At 39.9% G+C, this 24,408-nt stretch overlaps 2 protein-coding genes across 2 annotated transcripts in view; both read left to right on the top strand.

The window, feature by feature from the left end:
• Positions 1-15,093, top strand: part of PTPRR (protein tyrosine phosphatase receptor type R) — a 145,395-nt gene extending 130,302 nt beyond the window's left edge. Inside the window, 4 exon segments of the mRNA XM_030480285.2 lie at positions 2,200-2,310; positions 3,479-3,636; positions 7,382-7,495; positions 13,877-15,093. Coding sequence (XP_030336145.1) covers positions 2,200-2,310; positions 3,479-3,636; positions 7,382-7,495; positions 13,877-13,970 — 477 coding nt within the window. The 3' untranslated portion in view covers positions 13,971-15,093.
• Positions 15,094-15,826: 733 nt separating this feature from the next.
• Positions 15,827-24,408, top strand: part of PTPRB (protein tyrosine phosphatase receptor type B) — a 62,862-nt gene continuing 54,280 nt past the window's right edge. Inside the window, exons 1-2 of the mRNA XM_030480029.1 lie at positions 15,827-15,898; positions 17,158-17,550. Of these exons, the coding sequence (XP_030335889.1) occupies positions 15,844-15,898; positions 17,158-17,550 (448 nt within the window). The 5' untranslated portion in view covers positions 15,827-15,843. The remainder of the gene's footprint in view (positions 15,899-17,157; positions 17,551-24,408) is intronic.

The raw sequence follows: 24,408 nt of genomic DNA, 5'->3' as shown, positions 1-24,408 counted from the left end.
TTTGGCTTCTGAACAGGTTTAAAATATACCTGTTTGGGACCAGTGGAATTTTCTTTCAGGTTCAAGTAATGGCTTGAGGCAATTTACTCGTTTTTGCTAATGCTCCTGGGATTTATTCTATTATTTTCTATATGTCTGATACCTTTATCCCTCCCATCTCCAGCTTTATTCCTTTTTTATAATTAACTTTCAAAAACATTCCCCCAAATGTTAATTCCCCCAAATATCTGTCTTCTTAGAAGTGCCCAAGAAAGCTGATCCCAGCTCTATTTTCAAGGCTTTTTTTAAAGCAGTAACAAATACTATTTTTAAAAGATGCATGGAGACTGTGTTAAAAATAATCCTTTGTATCTCACTAAATGTAGATGGACTGTTAAATGAAAGTTATTTTAATGAACAGCCCCATTTCATTGTCCACTCAGCGCAAGTTGCCAATTCCAGTTCTGGGAAAGAGTCAAGAAAAACACTCTTCTGAAGTCCCTGAAGGCTTTGTAGTGAGCGTTGTATGCTCACATTTATCAAAAAGTCTCAGGGGTTGACTCAACTATTGTTGATTGTCAGGGTACGATTGTGTATTTAGAGTTTTCTTTTCCCCATATTAGCACTGAAAACTACACTTCCAGGGAGGGGAATGAATTGCAGATCGGGCAGATGGTAGCTATATGTGTCACATGGAGGGACTGTGGAACTTGTGAACACCTTTCTTTTCATACAAATTTCTGCGTATTTTATTGCCATTCTTGATGTCTTCGGAGAGACAGCAAATTTAGGATGTTCGAGTAATGCTGCAAAAGACAGGATCTGAATGAAACCAATCAGATTGGCCAGCATTATGTGGCTTTCACACACCTTACACTATTAAGGTAATGAGCATCTATTTTTAGAAAAGTATTTATACAACAGAGATGATTCAGTTCAGTCAGCTGTTGGGTTATCGACTAGCAGCTTAAAGATCACACCTGGTGGTAAAGCCTTGCATTTCACTGATATTTTATTTTGGATCATTTTTAGCATGATTTACTGGGAGTTATGCTTTATGGCAATTAATTATATTAAAGGGATTGTTTCTTTTTGCTATGTAATGTAGGCTGCTGTCTAAATGTATACTAGTTTCTTCAGCAAGAGTTTGTGAGGAAATACAAACAAGTTTTTTGGGGATTCCTATTATTGTAGAACTGTGTTTTCTGGGCATTTGGGGTTTGGGTGTTTTTTACTTGTGCATTGGATATTAAAAAGAAGATTTTCTTTAATTGTTGGGATTCTTTTTATTTAATGAACATGTCAGGTTGGCCAGCATTATTTCAGAAAATGTGGCTTTCAAACACCTTACACTCTCAAGATAATAAGCATCTATTTTTAGGAAAGTATTTATACGACAAGGATGGTTTGCTTTCAGGTAGACTATAGAGATACTTTGATGGAAATGAATATGAAGCTGCAGTTGACTTGAAGATAAGCAAACTATTCCAGGGGAAAAATAAATGGTTCATATTGTAGATACTATTTCTTCATCTCCTTTTTAGTAGATGCTTGTCAGGTACATTGCTGAAATACTGTAACACTACTGATTCATTAAGAATTCTGTATATAATTTTGTGTAGCTCTAGCAAGACTGATAGATTTTTTTTAACATTCATTTCCAGTAAGTTACATAGTAGACAACTCCAATTCTGCAATATACCTTAACATGCACATCAAGTCCCATTGAATTCAGGAAGATCTAAGGGCACATTTACATTCTTTGTTGTGTCAGCACTCAAGAGAGTAAAGAGAATAGAAAGTCTTGTAAGGAGAAGACAAACTCTGAATCTCTTGCTCAGAAGGAAATCTCATTTGGAAAGACTAAACTTTATAAATTTAATTCTATGAATTCAAGAATTTTCTAGGAAAAAAATCTTTAATTTTGGATGTGGAAAATAATTCCTTTGACTGAACTTCATTGAGCTTTTAAGAATAAAAACAGCTGTTCAAAGTGTTCAGTGATAGAGATCCATATTTGAAAAACTCAGATCCTGAAAATCAGGCCTAAGTCATTCTGTAAGAACCCTGCAATGTCTTATTTGGGAATGCTTCTGACACGAATTAACACCTTGGTTGAGTTCATCCGAACTTTCCAGACAAATACATTCTGTGTCAAAATTAGATATGAATATGGCTTCAGGATCCAGCTTGTTGATGACACTGATGCTTGCTTTCCAGAAATGTGTGCTTTATTGGCCAGAAAAAAGAGGAATCTATGGGAAGGTGGAAGTCCTTGTTAACAGTGTGCAAGAATGCAAGAACTATACTATCCGTCAGCTTACAATAAAGGTAACAAACTCCATCTGAGAAGCGTTGTTCCTAATACTGTCTTTTTTTAATGTTAAATGAAGTTAAAGAGCTTTTTTTAAGGGTCATAAATTTTTACAGAAGGAGTAACTGAGCTATGAAGCTCACAGCTGCAAGGTATGATTGAGACCAAAGCACTGGAACATTTACCCTACTGCTGCTTTGTATCACCCTGGCAATAAAAAAGGCTTCAAAAAGACTGGAAGTTCCACTCCCTTAAATTACGTTTGCTTTGAGGCCTTTTTAGCATGGCCAAGGCGATGTAAAGGGATTTTAGTTAATGAAAGAACTAGCATAGCATCACTCTGAAAAAGATAAGTTGCTTGTGTTGTGTGCTGAGTGCATCCATAGCCCATTTGAGAAGCTAAAAATATAAGGAGTGTATAAAGAAAGCTTCACGTTTTAATGGTTCTGACTAAACATTAACTGTGTAAAATAAGGCAGATGCTCCTTCTCTGAGTTACTCCCCATATTACACTTATGTGCTTTTGGATTGGTCTTTCTGCTGACAAAGCATTACAATCAATAATGAACTGGGAAAATTTGTTTGGTGTTTCAGCCCAGGCATTAAGAAGTGGGCAGAAGTCATATTGTCCAACACAAATTACAGTAGCCCATATTTAGCCCCTTTGCTTGTTGAAATGGTAGCGGCCTCTGTTGGAGAGAATAACTGGACCAGCTGGGGTGTTTGATTAATCTGGGAGGGCAGTTCTTCTGCACCTTTAACTTAAATATTCTTGTAGTTTTAGTATCAGACCCTTATGATAATGTACCTTAAAAGGTAGCAGAAATAAATAACAAGTAGGAGAAGCCCGGATAAAGCTAATCTCTCTAGATCTTCTTGCTGATCGAACACAGACCTCTGACAATTCCCAATTGACAACAACAGTCAGCAGGTCAGCAGTCAGATGGACACAGTGAAACTTACATAGCTGGAAAAACAGCTAAGTTTTCAGGTGCACAAAACCCTTCTTACAATTGGGTCCCTAGAAGCACACCTGTTGCCTACAATTGCATCCTCAGAGTCCAATAAAAAAAAAAAAGTTAAATCTCTCTTAACATTTTTACTGTCTTTTTTACCATAACATTAGAAAAATAAAAAGAGTTGTTCACTACAAGTGTGCTTATAAAATCTTCATGTTAATTTCAGCAAGGGAGTCAGTCCCGGAGTGTGAAACACTACTGGTACACATCCTGGCCGGACCACAAAACCCCTGACAGCGCTCAGCCTCTGCTGCAGCTCATGCTGGATGTAGAAGAGGACAGGGTGGAATCACCAGGCAGAGGGCCTGTCATTGTGCACTGCAGGTAATTTGGAATCCCTCTCTGAAATGACTGCCCAAAGCAAGGCCACAGCAAATCACATCCTCCTAAACAAAGAACTTATTTGGGGAAGAGTGAAATTCCCCAGATCCTCTTCATGCTAATTGACTTTTTTCAGTTCATATTTCTGGATTTGTGTTTTGGAGAGAATTCCCTTGTTGCTAGCAAATTGTTTCTGAACCATTCTCTGTTTCTGCTAATGAACTCTGTTTCTGCAAGACCAGCTGGAAAATTATTTTGCTTCTGTTTCCTAGTCATGATTTGCTTTCTTTTTAGTCTCATTGCATAATTACATGCCTAAGTCAGATGCAATACCCTATGACTGGTTGGCTAAAATGTTGAAAAGCAGCTCAATTTTCAACAGCAGGCATCAGGTACAAATTTGGAGACCAAAACACATCAGTAATAATTTCACAAAGGCAATTGGTTTGGTACTCAAGAGCAAAGTGTTATTCCACACTCAAGAGCAGAGTGTTATTCACACAAATTGTAATAAACCAGAGAGAAGCCTTCTAATAATTCTAATTAAATTCAATTTTATTGCTTTATATGATTCATTGCCCCATGTTGCAATTGAAGTAGCAGGAATTAGTACTGGATTTGTTGGTGGAAAGAAGTAGGTGAAAAGTGAAGCAAAACAGAAAAAAATAAATTAAAATCCATGTTTCCTTACTTACTTTGTCTCAGAACTGTGATGACATGTCTTACAGTTGGGATACTACTTTTTTTTTTTCCTAGAAGTACATCAAAACAGAACTTGTCATCTTGAACCGCTTCTTTTCAACTCCATATTTAGGAAATTTAGAGAAATGGAAGCCAGATTTGAACTACCCATCATTTTTCAAAACCAGAATATGATGAATAAGGAACTTTCCCATATTTTATGCAGCTGTTTTTATCAGGAATTGTTTCTCTAAACAATCCACAAATCTGTGGATGGTTATTGAGAGCTACATTTTTCTAGTATGGATCTTCAATAATGAAGGTCTTCAGAAAAATAGGGTGTCTTTCTGAAGTGAACTATATGACAGTAAGGTCTGTAGTTATGAGGAGGAATTTATTCATTATTAAAAACCTAGATATCATCTCAATTGTGATTAATATTAATAGTTCTTCAGGTTCTTAATGAATTAATATCAGAACTATTCAAATCAATAGTTCTTCTAAAAATTAATAGATTACTCAGATGTCTATACGATCACTTCATTGTGGTCTAAAAAATAGGTAAACTCACACTCTATTTTCTAGTCAGATAGTTTCTTCCCTTTTAATCTGAGTTGCCATTGAGGTCATACAGGTTTTAAGAGCTGTGCACACTTTTAACCTTGGACCTCAGATACAACTGCACAATTCTCAGTTCTTTCCAGAGGACCATTATGGTGCACACTCAAACAGCGATCCTTAATCTGAAGCAGAAATGCTTTAATAATCTCTGAATATTGGAAATTATGGCACTAGTGCAAACAAAAGTTCTTTTGTACGCATCTTCCTGTAGCCTATCACAGAGGGTGCTGTCTTAAACACTTTAGGAATGAGCCCATTCAGGATATAAGAAGGACTTGTCTTCTTTTAACAAAGCAGTTCCTATTCTGCAAAAGAAAAGGAAAAAGAGTAAACATTTGTTTTGGTCCTTAAAATCAGCAGATCTGGTTACACACACACTAAGGACATATATTTCCAAAGGAAGTTTTAAATTCTCACTAATCTTTATAGTGACATATACTGAAAGGTATGTTTCAGTATTTTTTTATGTCACTCATCAAAAGCATGTGGTAAATGTGGAAAATACCTCTTTAATCTGTCCTTTGGATGTGTAGTTAGTACATTAAAATAAGTTTGAGTTTAACAGCAACTAGGTGGTTTGGGATCAAATACAAATTTTAATTGAAAGATTTCAAATATAGAGCAAAAATTTTTGCTTTTCTTTCCTCATCAGCTAGTGCATGAACATGTTCTATAAAAAGCACACTGCCGACATCTCTTAATCCCAAAATCATAACAGTCCAATATCCCACACTCCAAATTAACAGACCCCAGTCATTATGAATGAGCTACTACACCTTAAACTCCTAAAAGAAGAAGAGAAAAATAGAAATATAGAATCATAGAATAGTTAGGGTTGGAAAGGACCTTAAGATCACACACACCATGTTTGGGTCCTTGAAAATACTTCAAAGTAAGTAGCCCTCTATATTTTATGGATATACCAGGAAAGAAATATCATGCAACTGAAGAACACTATCTGAAATAAAGTTATATAGTAAGATAGGACCGGCATGCCTAAACTGAGGAAGAAAATATATTATAAAACCCTAGTCTTTGCTTAATACATATTAAGAATTTGTCCAAGAACACTTAATCCACACCAAAAGAAGGGGGGGGGGGGGGAGGGGGGAAGGAGGAGGAATGAAGGCAGAGCCCTTCATTGTAGCCAATTTCACTTACATCTGAATTGTTTAAACTTTAGCCCCACTTTCAAGGTTTTCAGAATATTTGAGGAAGTGAATGGGGGTATGCATTAGATTGCTTTCTCCAAATCCCTCTTTAGAAACTATGTCCTTCTCTTTTTGGATACATTTTCTCCATAAAAATTGATGTCCAAGGAGACAGGCTGTCGACTGAAGATCTTCATCTCACTTGATCTTTTCTTATGCTGCCAGTTCTATATCTCATTATCCCCCCATGGCTGGCTCAGGCACCCTCATATATTTAATACTGCTGAGCCCTCTTGGAAATTTTCACTTCCAGATGGGAAGGCTCTTGAGTCTCTAAAGCACTCCTATCTTTCATTCTGTGGTGAGTAGATTGTGATTTGTTTCAGCTGTAGCAAATGAACATACTTCTGGTAACACTTTGCACTCAGATATATCAAGCTTCCATCTGAGACACCCAATGTATTCTTCCTGGCACTAATTTAAATAACTCTTATAGTGCTCTTATTAGGCAGGTAGCATCCATATCCATTGCAGAGATGAAGAAAGAAAGGCACAGAATGGTTAAGTATTTACTATAAAGCCAGGCATGGAGATCTCAACCCCTGACTCCATGTTTTAGCTGTTTTAGCTATTTTCCTCCCATGCAGCATGACAGGGATGAGCTGCACTGAATTCCACATGACTTCAGCAAGAAACAGTGGGGCAGAGAGTCTCGAAAGTGTTGGAGGCCCAAGGGGTAAAAGTAATGCCAAAATGGCTGTTTCCATGCAGGCATCAAGAAAACCTGGAGAGTTACAGCACCAAATCCTTCTCCCTCCTGCAGAATCACAGGAGAGGGAGTTAACTTCATCAGGATGGTTCTAGGTCCTTTTTACCTTCATGGTTAGAGACATGGTTAGCAGAATCCCTGTATACTTTGAGGGCTTCAAACATAAAGCCCCACTGACTTTTGCCTTTAGGTGGGCTTTTCCCCATCTCAGTGCATATCTCCATCACTTGTTTGGACTGCCCCAGAGAATATTTGGACTTTGTGGTGCTACTGGAGATTGTTTTTCTTACCATACACTTGTGTGCAGATTGACAACATGTAAGCCTCACAAATTACCCACAACTGGACTGCTGGAGCAGTGCACCATTTCTAAGCAAGTGAGCTGAGAAGCTACCCTTGCTAATCATGCATCCCAGAACTGTGGGATGTTTTGTATTTTAGTGTTTTCATATCTATTTAGTGTTTTCCTCTTAACTCCTTTGATCTGTGAACTCCATTCTCTTATTAAATCTTGCCTTCTCTTCAGTGCTGGTATAGGAAGAACTGGATGTTTTATTGCTACGGCTATTGGTTGTCAGCAATTGAAGGAAGAGGGAGTTGTAGATGCATTGAGCATTGTCTGCCAGCTACGAGTGGATCGGTAAGTTCCAGAAGAACTATAAATTGGTCAATGATTCTGAAAGTCAATAATTCTGAAATTATGCTGAAATCATTGCTGAAATGATTCAGTGATGGTTCTGAAAAGCTTTTCACAGTTGAATGTTGCTTTACATGAAATAGCAGCCATCGCTTTTGCTGACTCGTATGACAGCATTAGCTCAATATTGAAGATAACATCTGTTTTTAGATGCTGAATAATGAACATTGTTTTCTGGGTGAAACTGTGTGAGACTCCACTGAATTAAATTCTCCTGAGATGGCAACCCTGCAGTTGCTGGGCACTTGGCACCCCTCTTTTCCCCTCCTGGAGCTTTCTGCTGTCTGCAGCATCCCACTAGGACGCAAGAGACATGGGGCAATCTGGAGGCAAGGGATTGTCTTTGAGCCTGGATTGACAGGGACATCCAGGCTCACTCAGTGTGTAGCTTCTTTATGCAGCAGAGAGAGCCAAATCTGGTGCTGCTGCTATTCCCTCAGCTGTGCTGGGAGTGGTTTTGAATTGGGTTTGCAAACTTACCCAGCTTAAGAAAATAGCAAGGCATTTGCTACAGAATTTTCTGAAGTCTTAAGTCAGATCAATTCCCTGATTGAATTCACAGCTTGGGAGCAGGAACAGTGTAAGCCAGCATTGTTGCAGAGTGCTTTGTTTTGTGAAACCGCGGCTGAAGAGAGATTTGTGTTGGAAAGGAAGATGTGGGTATTGTGCACAATGGAAACTGTTGGGTTGGTTGTATTTTTCTTTCTTATTCTACTCAGGGAAACGGGATATTTTATAACGTAAATAAACAGGGTTGCACCAAGAATAGAGAAGTCTTGTTCCTCTTCTGCTGTAGGTACCAGGTCATATAATCTCCTCACAAGTATCTTAGCTGCTTCTGGCATGCATTTCTTCTTTAAATAGAAACAACCCATAAGGGTGCAAATGCTGAAAAAGAGCTTAGGTCAAAGGGCCAATACAGGATTTTTGTGTTCTGAAGAGCTCTGGAAGGTACTGGAACCACAAATTGCAGAAGGACCAGAATTCATATAGTTGACCATGTTTATGGATCACCCCTTCTGCCTTCCTCTCCCATGCACCTTCATCCTACCAGGGATTGTAATGTGATCCTTACAGGGCAACGCCATCCACTTGGAGTGTAAAATTCTCCGAGGGGAGTTACTGACCTAAAAATCTCTGCAACAAAAAAAGATGAGAGAGCTGAGGGAAAAATGCTTACTCTGTTTTAATTATCAGTTCCAGATTTCCAACATTCCATTCTGATTATCTGTTCATCTTATTGCAGAAGGTTTGTAGTGTTCTCCCCCACTTTAGTATTTCTGCTATAAGAAGACCTTTTTCTTATTGCTTTTACATTCTATTTTAGAGAAGCGGAAGCAAACTCTGGTCTCAGCTAAGTAATTTTTCATGTCATTATTTCAGACATCATAGAAAAATAATCTAGATTTTCAACGTTATAACTGACAACACTATTTCATTGAGTGTATCTAACTAATGAACTTTCTTATATCTATTGGTATCCTAGATAAACTTGAAAGAGAATGGAAATCTGACCCAAATAAAAGAAAACAGGTTTTGGTTACTGAGTTTTTCTCAGAAAAATGTCTTTAAAAATTAAAACACAGATATACTTTTCGTCTCAGGCAATACCTGAGAGTTATATAATCTGAAACTCATTCATAACAGCAATCCCCCTTACACAAAGCCTGTTATAAAAATTGTTAAGTCTCATGACTTGCCTATTTCTGGGAGGTTTTTGAGTTTCATGTTATGTAAGTTGGCCATATTGCATAATGTATCATCTCACTCAGCTGGCAGTCAGTTTATAGCAAGGATTGCTAGAGCAGAGCTTAGCAGCCTCTCGGACTACACCAGCCACTGCCAGCCCAACCAGACTTTTCGAACAGGGTTCATAAAGTGGCTGAATATCACTCTTACATGGACAAAGCTTGATGAGACCAGCTTCCCCTGATGACCAAGTGCTGACATGGTGGTTACTGGCAGGTGGTGTGTGAGAGTGGGTCATTACACATGGCATGAGCTGGAAAAATGAACTTAATGTCCCACTAGACTTAGTTGCAAGTGGCTGACATTAGCAATGGGGTACAACCAGGGCAGGAGCAGCGATGGGGCTGTCTTCTTCACGACACTGGCCAGCAGCTGAGCTCTAATTTATTCTTTGTGCATCAGATTGCCCTTACAAAACAGAAAAAAAAAGAGAGTTCAGCAGAAAAGGATAGTTTTATCTGACAACCTGGGAGCCAAAAACCTGCCTAAGTAGTACACTGAATATTTCATCCGTGGTACCTCATCTCCACCAGGTTCCTAGCCAGGCTTGCTCATGCTCAGAGCCATCCAAACACAGACCTACTGACGGAATAAACACACTTGATGGTATCCACTTGTGTGTGAACTTTTTGTCACATGGGTCCATGGCCACATTTCTATCAAAGTGAATTGAGTAATAGGAGAAAAGAGCTGCATTTCAGGGACTCATAGTGATGCCGTAGTGATTTACCAAAACATTCCCATTGCCCAACATACTCAGAACCAAACAAGGATCCAGACAAATTGGAGATGGTGGCAAAAAGTTATGCTGAAAAAAAGTTTAATTAAGTGTTTATGTAACCCTCTGGAAAAAGTTTAAAACAGAGTTCCAACAGGGAATAAGACAGAAGATAGCGGCTCCTAGGTAAGGTATGTCCAGGTGCCACTTTCTTCTTAGCTGTTTAGGGTAAGTTAAGGGGTGACGATACCTGGCAGTAATTGTCTGTGCTGAGCTAACATGAGGAAATGAACCATCCACTCAAAATCTTGACCCAGGATAGAGATACAGCTGTGCTCTGTGTGGATTCATAGAAAGACAGACCCACGGGTCTGCTCAGCTTAGGTTTTTTCCCCAGATCATTTTTTAAGTTTTGCAATAGAAACAGGAAATGTTTGATGTGAGGCATCTTCAAGACTGACTGTGATATCGAGAAACTTTGCACATTCTTAACCTCAAAGGCACATTCTTGGAATGACGTCCAGTAAGTTTGCTCTTGGCTCCTCAGACAGGATGAAAAGAGTTTCCAGTGTGCGTCAATTCATTGTTTAAGTGTTTTGACTAATCGCCACAGGTTAAAAGAAAAATAAATCCCAAACCCTGCATCGCATTCATTCTGGAGCAGACTGCATCCAGCTGCACTAGCAGCAAGCCAGAGGGCAGGGTAAAGGACCCTTCCCTCCCCCATGGCTACCCAAGCAGAGCTGGTCATGGTCCCCAAGCCCTCAGGATACCAGTGGATGTGTTGTGCCAGCACCACGCCAGAGAGTCCCAAAGAAGAAGAGAGCCCAGCAGCTCACAGAGGATCTGGCAGTGTGTGCTGGCAGAGGACGAAGGCTGCACACCCGGAGGTGCCGTAGCTGTGGGTACATCCCTTCTAGGCACTAGGGACATGGGAGAGGAAACCTCCCTCTTTGAGCAGATTTCCTCCTTAAATGCTTTACTACACAGCCTTCTGCACAAACTGATGTCTTAGGGTCACAGATAATTCCTTGCTATTAAACGTAAACCTTACACAAGGTCAAAGGGGAGAAGGACTTGGGGATCTTGGTAGATGAAAAATCGTACATCGGCCAGCAATGTGCACTTGCAGCCCAGAAAGCCAATTGTATCTTGGGTGGCATAAGAAGAATTGTGACCAGGAATTTGACTCCACCCTTGACTCCACCCTTGTGAGACCCCACCTGGTTGCCTCCAGCTCTGGGGTCCTCCGTACAAAAAAGACATGGACCTGGTAGAGTAGGTCCAGAGAAGGGCCACAAAAATGGTCAGAGAGCTGGAACATGCCTACTATGAAGGAAGTCTATGACAGCTGGGGTTGTTCAGCCTGGAGAAGAGAAGGCTTCAGGGACTTTTTGCAGCCTTTCAATATATGTATATAGGGGGCTTATAAGAAAGATGTAGAAAGCTTTTTTACCAGGGCCTATAGTGATAGGGCAAGGGGTAATCGTTTTAAACTAAAAGAGGGTAGATTTAGATTAGATATTAGGAAGAAGTACTTTGCTGTGAGGGTGGTGAGGTACTAGAACAGCTTGCCCAGAGAGGCTGTGGCTGCCCCATCCCTGGCAGTGTTCAAGGCCAGGTTGGACAGGGCTTGGAGCAACCTGGTCTAGTGGAAGGTATCCCTTGCCCATGGCAGGGGGGTTGGAACTAGCTGATCTTTAAGGTCCCTTCCAACCCAAACCATTCTATGATTCTATGGTTCTATGAATCCTGTGTAGAATAGCACTGACAGGACGAAGTTGTCAGAATCTCTCTATAAGACTCAGGTGTCCCTAAGCTGACAGGGAGTTGCATTGGTTTGCCCATACAGGGTTCAGAAGCATCATAACATCTTGGTCATGCTAACATAGGGCAGATGCAGTAGTGCTGGGCTCAGCCCAATCTTACACATACCTTCTTGGGAATTTCGTATGTTACTTCAACACCAAAGAGGAAGGAGCAAGGATCACTCCCACAAACAGCCTAGCACAGCTAAATTTGTCTTAACCTGCCCTTCCTGCTAAGTCCTTCTCCCTGGATATGTTCACTTCCTCTACCCCTTCTACGCAGCAGATCTAACCTGGGAAATGTACTCCCTTAGAGAACATCTTGGGGGAACATTGATGGGGGAGACAGGAAGGGAAGCTGGCTGGGAAGGGGCTGCGTGGGCATTGCAGGACGCGGTAGTGAGAAGGAAGGAAGGAGGCTAGGCAATAGAGAGGACCAGAGCAAAGCCCTCTCATCACCTTTAGACTCTCACTGGATATCCAGGCAGGGGACAGGCACAGAGGAGAGCAGCTGAAGACAGCAGGCAGCCACGAGTTATGAACTTGTGGATGTCTTTGTTGGCAAAGCTAAGAGGCTGCTACATTTTGCACTGGATGGGACCATTTAAGTGTCTGTGATTTAATTCCTAGGGCTAGCATATCATAATAGACATGCAGCTCACTAAAAGGTGTTCTACAGTTGCCTGAGCTCACTGGAGGAGCACAAACAGCTGGTCATTTGCTTAAATTATTTTAAATATGTTTTTCCTGACATGGCCCTTTAACCATCCAGTACCACTGACAAAAATAAAAGTAACTTGTGGCTGTAGATAACATTCTCTAATACTAAAGCACAGTACTTGTTGAGGCAGTTTTACCAGTTTTTGTATAGCTTTCTATATCGGTAGACCCTTTTGTTGCTAGCGTGTCTAAAGGGATCACGTGAGGATTTTTCAGACCTTCTCCTTTAAGATACCTGGCTTTGACATTGCTCTGGATCTAAATCCCTCCCAAACTTGATTGTTTCATTGAAGATCTAGCTGACGCCAAATAAAATACACATCTTAATTAACGTCTTCCTTCCCACTAAGGTCATTTAGTCCTTCATCCCCCCAAAGGTAACTAGCTGCTTCAGGGTACACTAAGGATGAACTGCGGCCTTGGTTCTAGAAGCAGAGTAGGTAGCTTTGAATACCCTGGCAGATGAGATAATAAAAGTGAAATTAAGTGAACTTGAGGCTTCACTCCATGAGAAGTGAAACCTGGAAGATCTAAGGACTGTCAGAAAGAGGCTGAGTTTAATTTCAGAGCTCAGTGGTACCACTCTTACTAAAGGCCACACCTACCTCCTGTAGGACATCATCCCCTTCCTACCACACTGCAATTGGCACTAGAGATGTGGGACTTGATCCTCATACTTAGACCTGAAAAAGGGATTGTTATCAGGTGAATATACTAAATGTAGACATCTAATCCAAGCTGGTTGTAACTAGTCCTTTTTATGGTCAAGTTAAACTCTTTTGTATTGTTCGTGCTGTAATGAGTCATTGCTGTAAAATTTCTTAGGTGGCTGCTGTTCAGACAGGATGCATTGTAGGCGTTAGAAAGAGGACAGGAAGAGCTGTTCTCTGCACAGGCGGTCTGAGGGTCACCAAAGGTTACATTTTTAGCAAAGGACAAAAATGAAAGGCCACATTCTGACTACTCCCTTGCTCCATCAGTAGTATTGCTGGGTCCATGTATCTGGCATTCCTTGCCCAAGTGACTGAGCAAAATTGTCTTAGAATGTGTTGAATTTTAAATGTAGGTTTTAACAGTGTAGATGCCAAATGTTTTCCTCTCCAGTTCTTACCCTGACAGCGCTGGGAATGGTGGTTCATGCTGGGGCATGTGCTGGATAGCATAATTTATGAAGAAAGTACTTCTGCTCAGGCATATCTCCGCCTTACTCGAGCAAACCCTAAGTAAAACATTGAGAAAAGCACTTGTATTATTTGGTGGTCAGGGAGCTGGCAGTGGCTGGAGATTGTTGCATTCTTAAGATTTCATTCCGATGTGTTTCCTTTTCAGGGGCGGAATGGTTCAGACCAGTGAACAGTATGAATTTGTGCACCATGCGCTGAGTCTGTATGAAAGCAGACTTTCTGCAGAAGCTGTCCAGTGAAGCCAAGGATGGTAAAACCAGATGTCAGTCTCTTGAGGTAATTTGTTTCATTACCTACCAGCAGCTTCTTCAAGGAGTTTACTGAAGTGGGAAGAGCGGCTTTGAGGCCAACTTATGAAAGGATTGTGGACGGTTTGGCAAAAGTATAGAGATTTGTGGACCCTTACTATATATGAATGTATTGTGAGCTTCCCAAAAATGATTTATAAAGAAGGTACTGTGCTGAAACTACACATGGATTTCACGTATATATCTAAAGGTGGGTTTAATTCTGTAATACTGATAGCTGCCATGTGGAATATATGTATGTGCTACTGCTGCGGTTGGATGGACATTGGAACTTCTACAGAAGAAATGTTTATCAAGTGTATAAATGCTTTAACGTTTGCAAACTGTCTTGTGAATGGACTGTCAACTGTACTGTAAAGTGCTATTACTGATTATGTGGTGAGCTTGTTTCTTGGCCACATAATATTCTTGCTGCTAAAATTGCAAGTGTTCAATTATGGATTTAAAAAAAAAAAAGATGAGATAAAAAATGAAAAGTCTTGGTTTTGAAAATATTCAAAAGCAGTTCATATTTTATATGGAAATACATGTTCTTCATACTATTAACTATTAAATGTGTATTTACTGTAGGTCTTACAGAGCAGTTGCAGAGCACAATGTCTGTTATTCAGTGTGTATGTATTTACCCTATGCTGTTGATTGTCTCAGAACATTCTTCTGCTACAGACCCGAATCCAGTGTATTTGTAAATTGTGTAAGTCATTTTACTTTTAAAAGAAACTTTGTAGCATATATTAAATGGTAAGGATTTTAAATATTTGTCTGTCTTTAATACAGAATTTTTTGCTTATGTTGTTTATCAGCTCTGTCTCTTTCAGTAAGGGATAGATGCCTTTGGTGGTATAGACTGTTCCATGACAGGTTATACAGGACAGAAAATGCTGCTATGACTGTTTCCTTTACTGTTCAGCAAGAGTTTGTTTTTAAGAGAAATGCAAAGTTGGCATTATGACTTACAGCACTGGGAGGTCTGTTTACAGGGTATAATGAGTTTTTAATGCAGTGATGTTGACTTTGCTTCATACTGCTAATAAATTGCACTTGATATAAAATATTTATTGAAGTTTCTATTCTTAATTAGAGCGGTTAATGCACCACACATGCTTGTACCGCCATAAACAGGCACAGCCCAGTACAGTTTGGTCAGACTCCACCATGGCTTCAGACCACTAGAGAATCAATCCAGAGGACACAGGCAGTCTCTCACGGACATGGAGCAACGTGGATCACCTGATGGGAAGGCAAAACCAGCATCACTTGATCCCTTGGAGAGAGTCTGTGGAAGACCCGGTGCAGACCTCAGAGCTTTGCCTCCTCCTCTTCCCCTTTTCTCTCCCTCCCCCGTCCACTTGGCTTTTAGAACATGTGGAGTTAGAAGCATTGATATCAAGATTTTGCTTGATTACATATAGTTACAAAAAATGTGTTCTCTGGATAACATAGGATATACTCATTCAGCACCATCCACATCACCTGCAGACTTTTAATATTTCACAGGCAACGGATTACACAGTATAATCCCTTCTCTTTTAGTCTAAAGAGATACAATATCATCTCTTAGTTTCCCGGGTGTTTGAAACCCTCTCTCTCTTGCTTGTATTTTTCCAAAATAAAGCAACTAGTAAACTCTGAAGAATCATATGAAAGGACAAAGTGGTGTAAAACTCCCCAAAACAATTGAATAGAAGGAAGTGCTCGTCACTGACTTTTTCCCCCTGTGAAGGCACATTTCCTTCCTAGCCTTCGCTTCACTTATCTGAGATGGGTTTTTTTAAGAGAAGCATGGGGAGTTGCTAGAGGGAAAATGGATTCGTTATTTCACGTCCTGGTTTCTACCTGTCTTGCCTTGACATTCTCAGGTAAGTGTCTCTCCCCACTTCCCCTCCACTGTGTTGCTCTTTCTGCCTCTGAGCAGAGTCCTGTGGCACAGCTGGTGACTTACAAAACCTGAGTCATTTTTTTGCTGGGGTTCATACAGGAGGAATGGGGGGCAGGGCCAACATAGCCCGTTCTGTTTAGATCGCTTTTCAAAGGAAAATAAACTGTCCCCTTCTATGCTAGAGATACCTCTTCTCTTTTTTAAGAAGACCTCCTGCTAGACAATCCAGGAGCTGAGCTTTTTGAAGGGGAGATTCCTATTTTTTATTCCTACTCTGTGAAACTTCCAGAGCCAGGAGTTTTCTGTGATGCTTAGTTAGAAAATACCCAGGTCTGTAAAAACAAGGGAATGACAAACCTCAACCAAGGGAAATAAATACACTTGTCGGGTTTAGCACTTTGTAACTAATGAAGCTGGAAATGTTTGAGCAACTAGCATGAAAAAAAGAGAAAAACCTAAACAAGATGTGGCAGGGAGGCTGCTTTTGAAATAACCAGTTCCGTATTCTGTAATAAGTACGAATTTTGTGTTGGTAACTTTGGGGGTTTTTTGATGAATACATTGTGGTTCTCTTTATTTGGTGTTGATCTTTCATTGTGTGGCACAAAGAACTAATCTAATATGAATTAGGATAGTCACAAAACTAACAGCTAGAGACGTTGGAGTAAATCCAGTAAAATAGATGCACTTCCTATCAGTAAAGAGCCTCCATTATGGCACAGGCACTGAGAGGCACATAGATTTGGGAATGTCCTCTTATATGTTTTCTTTGGAAATACTATGAGTTTTACTAAAACTATTTCCAGGCAGTAAATTATATTGTAAAAAGACTGTGTCCTAAAACTGAAAAATAAAAAAAAAAAAAGACTGAGAGCTCATGTAGATCTCTGTATGCTTTCCAGCAGGGGAAGTGGGTATTTAGAAGTGGTATTTAAAGTAATAGTTCTTGATTTTTTCTATGTCCAGTTTAGTTTTTTCTTAATTTTTATATATAATGAAGGTCAAGGTGACCTTTGCCACAATAGTTTGCTTTATGCATTCTCATTCTTTACAGTACCAGCATTTGCATCATGTGGATTGTGTTTGAGGTTTTTTTAAATAGGTTCAACATATGAAAAGTTCAGCACATAGAAAGTGGGAGGATTTATTTGCTGATGCTTTTTAAATCATCAAGAATTTGCTTTTTGTTAAATAACCATATGTAATCTATTGTGTTTTTCTGGAATTTTCCTCTTCCAGAAGGGTTTCTGATTATCCATGTCCAGAAACAGCAGTGTCTTTCAGAAAATAGAGGAGTCATTATGGAAAAGTGTAATATGACCAACCTCAACCAGGAGTGGCAGTGGACGGCAGATGACAAGCTCCTCCATGTGAAATCTGCCCAGTGCCTGAGCATCTCTACCCGCTTTGCCCTTTCATCTCGCAGCATCATCGTTGATTGTCTCGAGGCAGTCAGGTGGACTTGCCATGAGGAGGATGGGCTCCTGAAGGTGGCCAACAGTTCTCTCTTTCTCACAAAGCAAGGTCAGAAGGTAATGGCCAAGCAGAGTAAGAAATACCTTCACAGATGGAGGCAGCTAGAAGCCAGAGAGACGGGAAAACCTGTGTATGTAAATCTGTGCTCAAAGCAAGGTGAGCTACTCCTTCAAGGAAGTATCCTGGAAGTTTTGCTAACAAAAATGTATCTTGTATGCTAACTCGAATGTTAAAAATTATGACTATAATATTTCCTACTTGAAAAGAGTTTAGAGAACCATAAAAAGAACAGCTGAGTGCTGACTTTCTCACAACTGGTGAGGTTTTTAAGCCATTTTATATTTTCAGGATGTCTCTCCTTTTCTCTACTCCAAATCTTTGGATCAAAGTGATTATGTGCAAGCTCAGTTCATTGTTCTTGTGTCATTTCCTTTTCCACTTTTGAACAGAATTGTGGGTACTAATTCCTCGTACTTTTAAAAAGTATGTATAAAAGTCCTCATATTCCCTGTTCATTTTACCGTACAAATCCAGATTCAATCTGCCAAGAGCAAGAAGACATTTGAAAATCAAACACATGCACAGTTATTTCTCTGATTAACCGAAATGTGTGATTAGCACAGACATTGAAGGTCCCTTCTAACCCAAACTATTCTATGCTTCTATGATTCTATGGCTTCCATGTTCACGTATTTAGTGTCATTCTGCCTTAGAATCATAATACATATGAGAACACTCAAAATCCTGAAAATAATGAACTGAACCAAAAATCTCAGACATTCTTGCAATAGCCCTTTGAGGTTCATGAGTCTGTGCACATACTTACAGATGTGTTGATATACCAATGTGGTTATATGTTTCCATATGCATAGCAAAAGGGAAGGTAGAATGGTTTGAATACTGCTTAATAACACTTTCCTTGATGTGTTGTTGTCAATCCTCCCTGACAATCCTATTGACATTTTTCTTGTGCAGTACTAAGCAGCTCTTCATGGTGAAAAATAAGAACAAACTGCAGAGTTAAGCTTCTTATTGGGCCACACATTTTATTCTTGCCTTTACAGGATTTAAAAAAATGTTTTATGACCCAATACTTTTGCATATGGACAAGTTTTCAGAATTTTAAAACAAATCCTTGTTCTTTCTAACCTCCCATTCATTGTAAGGCAGGGTACCATTTTTTCAGCAAATTTGTACTTGCAGAACTCCACTCACAGCAGCAGGACTACCCACCTGAGTGGAAGTCTGAAAGGACAGCTTGCAAAGTCAGGGAATGGAAAACAACCAAGATGCCATTCCAGCTCACCCATATATTTTAGAGATTTAAAAGGCAAAACTATTTGAAGTCCTGTGTATAGAGTGAGTATGGCTCACTTAGTCAATGACACCATAAAAAGTTAAGATGAGGTATGCAGGTAGTGTTATTTTCTTTAGGTTGCTGGATTAAGTGTGGCCTAGAAGAGTTAAAATAACCTTATATCTTTCTTTTAATAATCTTCAGAGGAGAAGCAATTTAAGACCAGTGAGTACTGAGGAAGATAATTGCCATGGGGTATTAAAGTACCTTTTCATCTATTTACTGTGTGCAGTCCTTTAATGAATTTACCTTAATTTTCCTGAAATTCTCTCCATAGACAGGCCCGTACATCCACTTTAAGATCCTCACTGTGTCAGTTATCTCCTTTTTGACAGCTCTGGGAAGCTCTGTTGAGAAATCAACAGTTGATTATGATCCTAACTAAGAATTCCAGGTATATAGGAAACTAATAAAGAATTGAAGTAGTGCAAAGAGATTATTTTTTCAAATAATAATAATAACAAGTACTACAACAACAAAATCTAATGCCCACAGTGCTGGTCTTGACATCTATAAGTATGTCAAAATTTTCAATATGTTGAATGTGTAAAATTAGTCTTTCAAGAACATCTGTCTACTTTCAGTGAAAGCAGCAGTGGATCAGCCTATAATAACATATTCAGTCTATATTTAGGTAAGATAGTAAAAACTGAGCAAAGTCTTTGGAGCTGAAATGGCTATAAGTTTTTCTACTCCTAAGTAAGACCGTATTTTTATATAATTTCCCATTTGTTTTCATAGTACTCATAAAAATAGTTCTATTTTGGCAAAGGAGTACCTCACTGAATTGCATCTCAAACATCTTATCAGCCCAGATATAGTAAAAGCTCCAAACCCAACAACTGCAACTACCTTTTATTCTGGACTTAACTCAAATGCCAAGGATGACTTTTCTGAGCCTGGGGAAAGTCTGAGCTTGGATTTAGATTTCAAATCAGCCATCTGAGATGTGCTTGGATACACATTTTTTTGCTACAGTCCTGACCTACATGACTCTTTGTGGAAAGCAGAATAAGTTTAAATATCTCATCTCTATTCAGTCAGAGGTCACTTTAACAGCAGACAGTCCTTCTCACACAAACCCATGGTTGAATCTGGCCTCTGGCTGAAACAACTAACATGGAGAAGGGCCACGAGGCATCAATCTCCCCTGAGATGGTAAGACTTCCGTTCTCATTAAATTCACGAGTAGATTCTGGGCAGAGGGGAATAGTCTCTATAGTGCTAAGGCCTTCTTTTCACTGGACAGCTGTTGAGGTCAGAGCCCAGGATCCAGGAGAAGGGACAGGAATGGAAACAGGGAGGAGGGAAACATGGTGGTGGTGAAGGGGTAGAAGTCAGGATGACTAAAAAGAACAAAAACTGTTGCATGTAAATAACGATTGTGGAACAAACCCCGTGTTCTCTTTTCTATCTGGAAAGCATCCAGAGCACCACGCTAATGCCAATGTCATTGATGAGTTGTAAGCAATTCTTACAAGATTCTTTTGTTCTGGGTAGGATAGTTTCAATAAAATATCCAATTAGAGAACAGAGGCAATGCTATGTGGCACCTGGAATATTACCAACAAACCTCAAAACCACTGTGGCCAAAAAATATTCACTAAGTGGAGAATGACTTCAAGTAGGCAGACACAAGTCCAAGCTGTACGCTGCAGTTGTTCACTGAGACCTAGAGGCTGTCACGCAGCCTGTAGAGCACTCTGGATGCAGAAGGTGACATCAACTGTTTTGTAATAGGATGCTCTGCAGTGCATTTCTCTTCGACCATTTCACACACAGCAGGGACGTCTCCTGGAGGATTTGTAGCTGCAAAACCCTAGAACAGTGGATATCAAGACAAAGCTCCATTCAAAAGAACAGCTGATTTTGTGGAGAAGAAAGGTTTTATTATTTACTGTTATGTGCCAAGTACTTAAGAACCATAGTGGGATCTACAAAGATATAAAACAAGTTGCACAAGGAATTCAAATAACAAATACAGCATCTTTTAATCTCTTGTTTTGTTTGCAGTCTAAACTAGACAAAATAACAAATACTATGTATGAGCCAAAGCCTGATGTGCCATCTGATGTTCAAACTGTTACCTCCACAATCCCTTCTCCTTTTCTACCCCAGTTTCTGGCCCTGTATCTTGTCTTTCACATGGGCCTCTCTCTTCCCCTTGTCACATTTTCAGTTTGCCTGCCTGGGCTTATTGAGTTCACATCCCACTGCTGACCTTTCAGTGGGTGAGATGGAGAGTAGAAGAGACCAGAGCAATGCACACTCTGAACCACTGGAGCAGCAGTACTGACTGCAGAACATGGCAAGGGAAGACACATGCATCTTCTTGTCACTCTTGGGAAAGTGGAAGAGCATCAAAGAAAGGTGGCAGAAGCACAGAAAAGGCAGCAACTCTTACCCATTTTTGTGATAATGTTAATATCTCTGGGCTTTAATATTCACGCACCTTTGGTATTTGTAATGACCGCAACAATCTATCCACAGGTTCACAACAGGTTGGATTTTCCTGTGTGTAACCTTTACAAATTTGTCCAGGATAAATTAGAACAGTAAGAATCAATAGTTTCATTCCACCTTTGAGTTGACCCAAAACTTTTTTCTAAAAAGTCTTCACTCAAACCCATTTTTATTTTCCTGAATTATTATTTTATAGGATTTTATAAGTAAAAGAGTTTGCTAACATCTATGTGAACTTATGAAATACCAAAAATAACTTGAATCTTCTTTCTTTGGTCAAAGCAATTACATGGCTGACCACTTTTGCTCAGCTTCCACCTGCAAAAGAAAGGCATCAATATCAGATGCTTGGACATAATTACAAGACCTTGTACCCAACCCAGTACCATGCTGGCAGAAGCTCAAAGATAAATGTGGTTTTACATTTTGTAAAAAGAATGAAAAAAAAAAAAAACCTACAGCATAGCCTAGGACTTTGCTTTTCGTAAATTTTCAGAGTGTCAATGAGCCACAACACAGAAAGTGTAGAACAAAATCAGCTCAGGTACTTTCACGTGGAAAAAACTGAATGATATGAACAGCTTCCCACAGCAACCAAGAGGATGACAAGTCCTGCTTTACTATTTCATCTTCTGCGGAGAGTGTGAACAAAGATGTCAATTCCAGACAACTGTACTGATAATTTTCATTATTACATTCTCTGCCTTTATTTTGTATGGACCTCTGTGTAGTAGCTAGAGTGGGTTTCAGCTTCTAGATGTCTAAATGTAGGTGTCTGAAGGAAGGGCTTATTTCAGTTGTCTCAACATAGGTGCTTTTTGTCATTCGACGTGCTCCAAGATACCCCAACTGACATCCGACTGCCCCTCCAGAAAGATACAGGTCTCCCATAGGTGCTATAAGAGCCCTGAGCAGATGTCTCAGATGCCCTAGGGCAGTTCAGATTGCACGAGGCAACCATGTTTAGGCAACTGAACCAAGTCCTAGGTGTCTACACAGTAGCTGCCTTTCTGAGCTCTCTTCAGTACAGATGTAATCCATGGAGTTAATGGAGTCTAGATACCTTTCAGTGGCCAAGAATGCACTTCAGAGTAAGTTGGGGCTACCCAGAGTGTCAGAAATAGGGCTGACAGAGCCCTATTATGTATTATCACTATAGTTATCTGGGATGTTCTACAACTGATGTGGAAAGAGCCTTTAAGTAGCTACTTCAGCATTTCAAAAACATGCAAGTAAAAGACCTACTTAGAATTGGACTGGAGTTCAGAGACATTTGACCTCTCTGACACGAGATACAAACATTGCTAACTTCTACAACATTTCAGATAAAGAAAGTAAAAATTTTTCAAGCAGCATAGACTTTGCAGTTTTTAAAAGGTCTACACTGAATGGGAAAGGTCGGTCATTCAGTGGATTTTGTTCTTCTGTCACACTCCTACATACAACAGAAATCTGAAGTATGTTTTTAAATGGAGGCTTTATTTTTGCAATCTCTTTACAAGTAGTTAGATAGCTAAACAGAGAATGCATCTTTTCCTGCACATACAGAGATCTTAAAACAACCCCTTCTAGTTTCAAGTCTTGCTGTCAGTGAGTTAGATGCAGTGTTACAGATTTATTTTTTTTTTTATATAACAGATATCTGGTTCACTTATGTTTCATTAGCAGTTCAGCCTCTGAAACTGTGCTTTAATAGGGTAGGCAGATAGGTACAATGCAAGCTGTTTCAAAAAACGGTGCACAATGCTGGTTCATCTGAGTCTGAAGGCACCACTGTAGGGTCCTGAGTACTTGACAGCTAATCAGGTCTTTTGCTCATCATACATGCAAAACGTATGGATTTCCTTTTCTTGTAAGCCAGCCTGCTTGCTGTGCAGATGGATGCAGCCTGCAATATGCCCATGGATGAAATATGCGCTTAGTCAGAATGTCATAATTTCTCCTGGGTGTGCTACTGATGATTACAATGGTATGTTCACACATTGTATATCATTCAGCCACTAGTGATCAACGTCAGTGTCAGTACAGCAGTTCTGTTCCCATAAACAGTTTCATGACTGATTTCCAAAGACACTGCTAGAACAATGCTAAACACTTCTGAAAAATCCCACTGTTGAGATGTCTGTGTACTTTTACTGATGTCCAGATGGGAGGTGAGTTTTTTTCTGGTTTAAAAATTGGAACTCAAGTTATTGTATCTATTTGCTTGGTTCTTATAGTACGCAGTTTTCTTTTATAAGTGCCTGCTATTGAAGAAGGGCTTTGAGGGTCCTTATGCTAAGACTGTAGTGGTTTTCCTGAGAAACATAATATAAATCTGTATCCTGATTTTCTTAAACTGAGGGCAAATATGACCCCTATTATCCAATGTACGATACATGGAAGTGCTGGTATGTATATCTGAAGTTCCAGTATGGCACAGTACTATGTGCAAGCCATTTCCACCCATAGGTTACAGGTAACAGACTCTTGTCAGTCTTTGCTGGGAAAGATCCTTTATCTGGAAACCCAGGGTAGCCCCAAGCTTAACAAGAGGAGTTGGGTTGTGTGATGACCAGATGCTTGTTTATGGTACCTCCTCAGGCTGGTGGAACCTTTCTGAGGACCAAGCATTTTGAGCTCTCCCATCAGCTCCTGCACCAGGAATGCTGGTTATCCCCTGGCTGCTGAGTCCCATGAATGTTGCTGGCAGCACCAGCTTCCCTTTTATGGAGCAGCAGCTTTCCTAAAACACAATTGCACTGGAACGCAAACGTCTTCCTGTTGGAATCACTGCTATTTGTCTGTAAATGAAGCCAAGATTTTATTTTTTTTTTAATGTGTTTTTAAGTTGGGTGTGTAAATCTATATTTAGGAACCCAGTTGAGTGGCCTTTTTTCGTAAGCAGCTGCTGACCACTCAGATGTACTTTTTTTTTCAGCCATCTATCAGTAAGTTCTACTCTCTGCTGAACTTGGAGATATCCGAGAGAAACAGAGCCAGCAGGCCTAACTCGTTCCAAGTCCTTGGGGCTAGCATTTCTAGTTGCCTACCACAGGCTTTCAGAGACACCTGACTAATAAGAGATTCCCAGGAGCAATGACTGACATGGAATTTAGACTAAGTCTGGACTTGTGTCAGCTAACCAGTTTGTTGCAGCAGCTGATGACAGCTTGAGCACAGGACTGCCCCTGCCCAGACTATTCCTGTCCTTT

The sequence above is a fragment of the Strigops habroptila genome, chromosome 3, assembly GCF_004027225.2.
Source record: "Strigops habroptila isolate Jane chromosome 3, bStrHab1.2.pri, whole genome shotgun sequence".
NCBI lineage: Eukaryota > Metazoa > Chordata > Aves > Psittaciformes > Psittacidae > Strigops > Strigops habroptila.
This window is presented reverse-complemented; position numbering and strand designations above follow the sequence as displayed.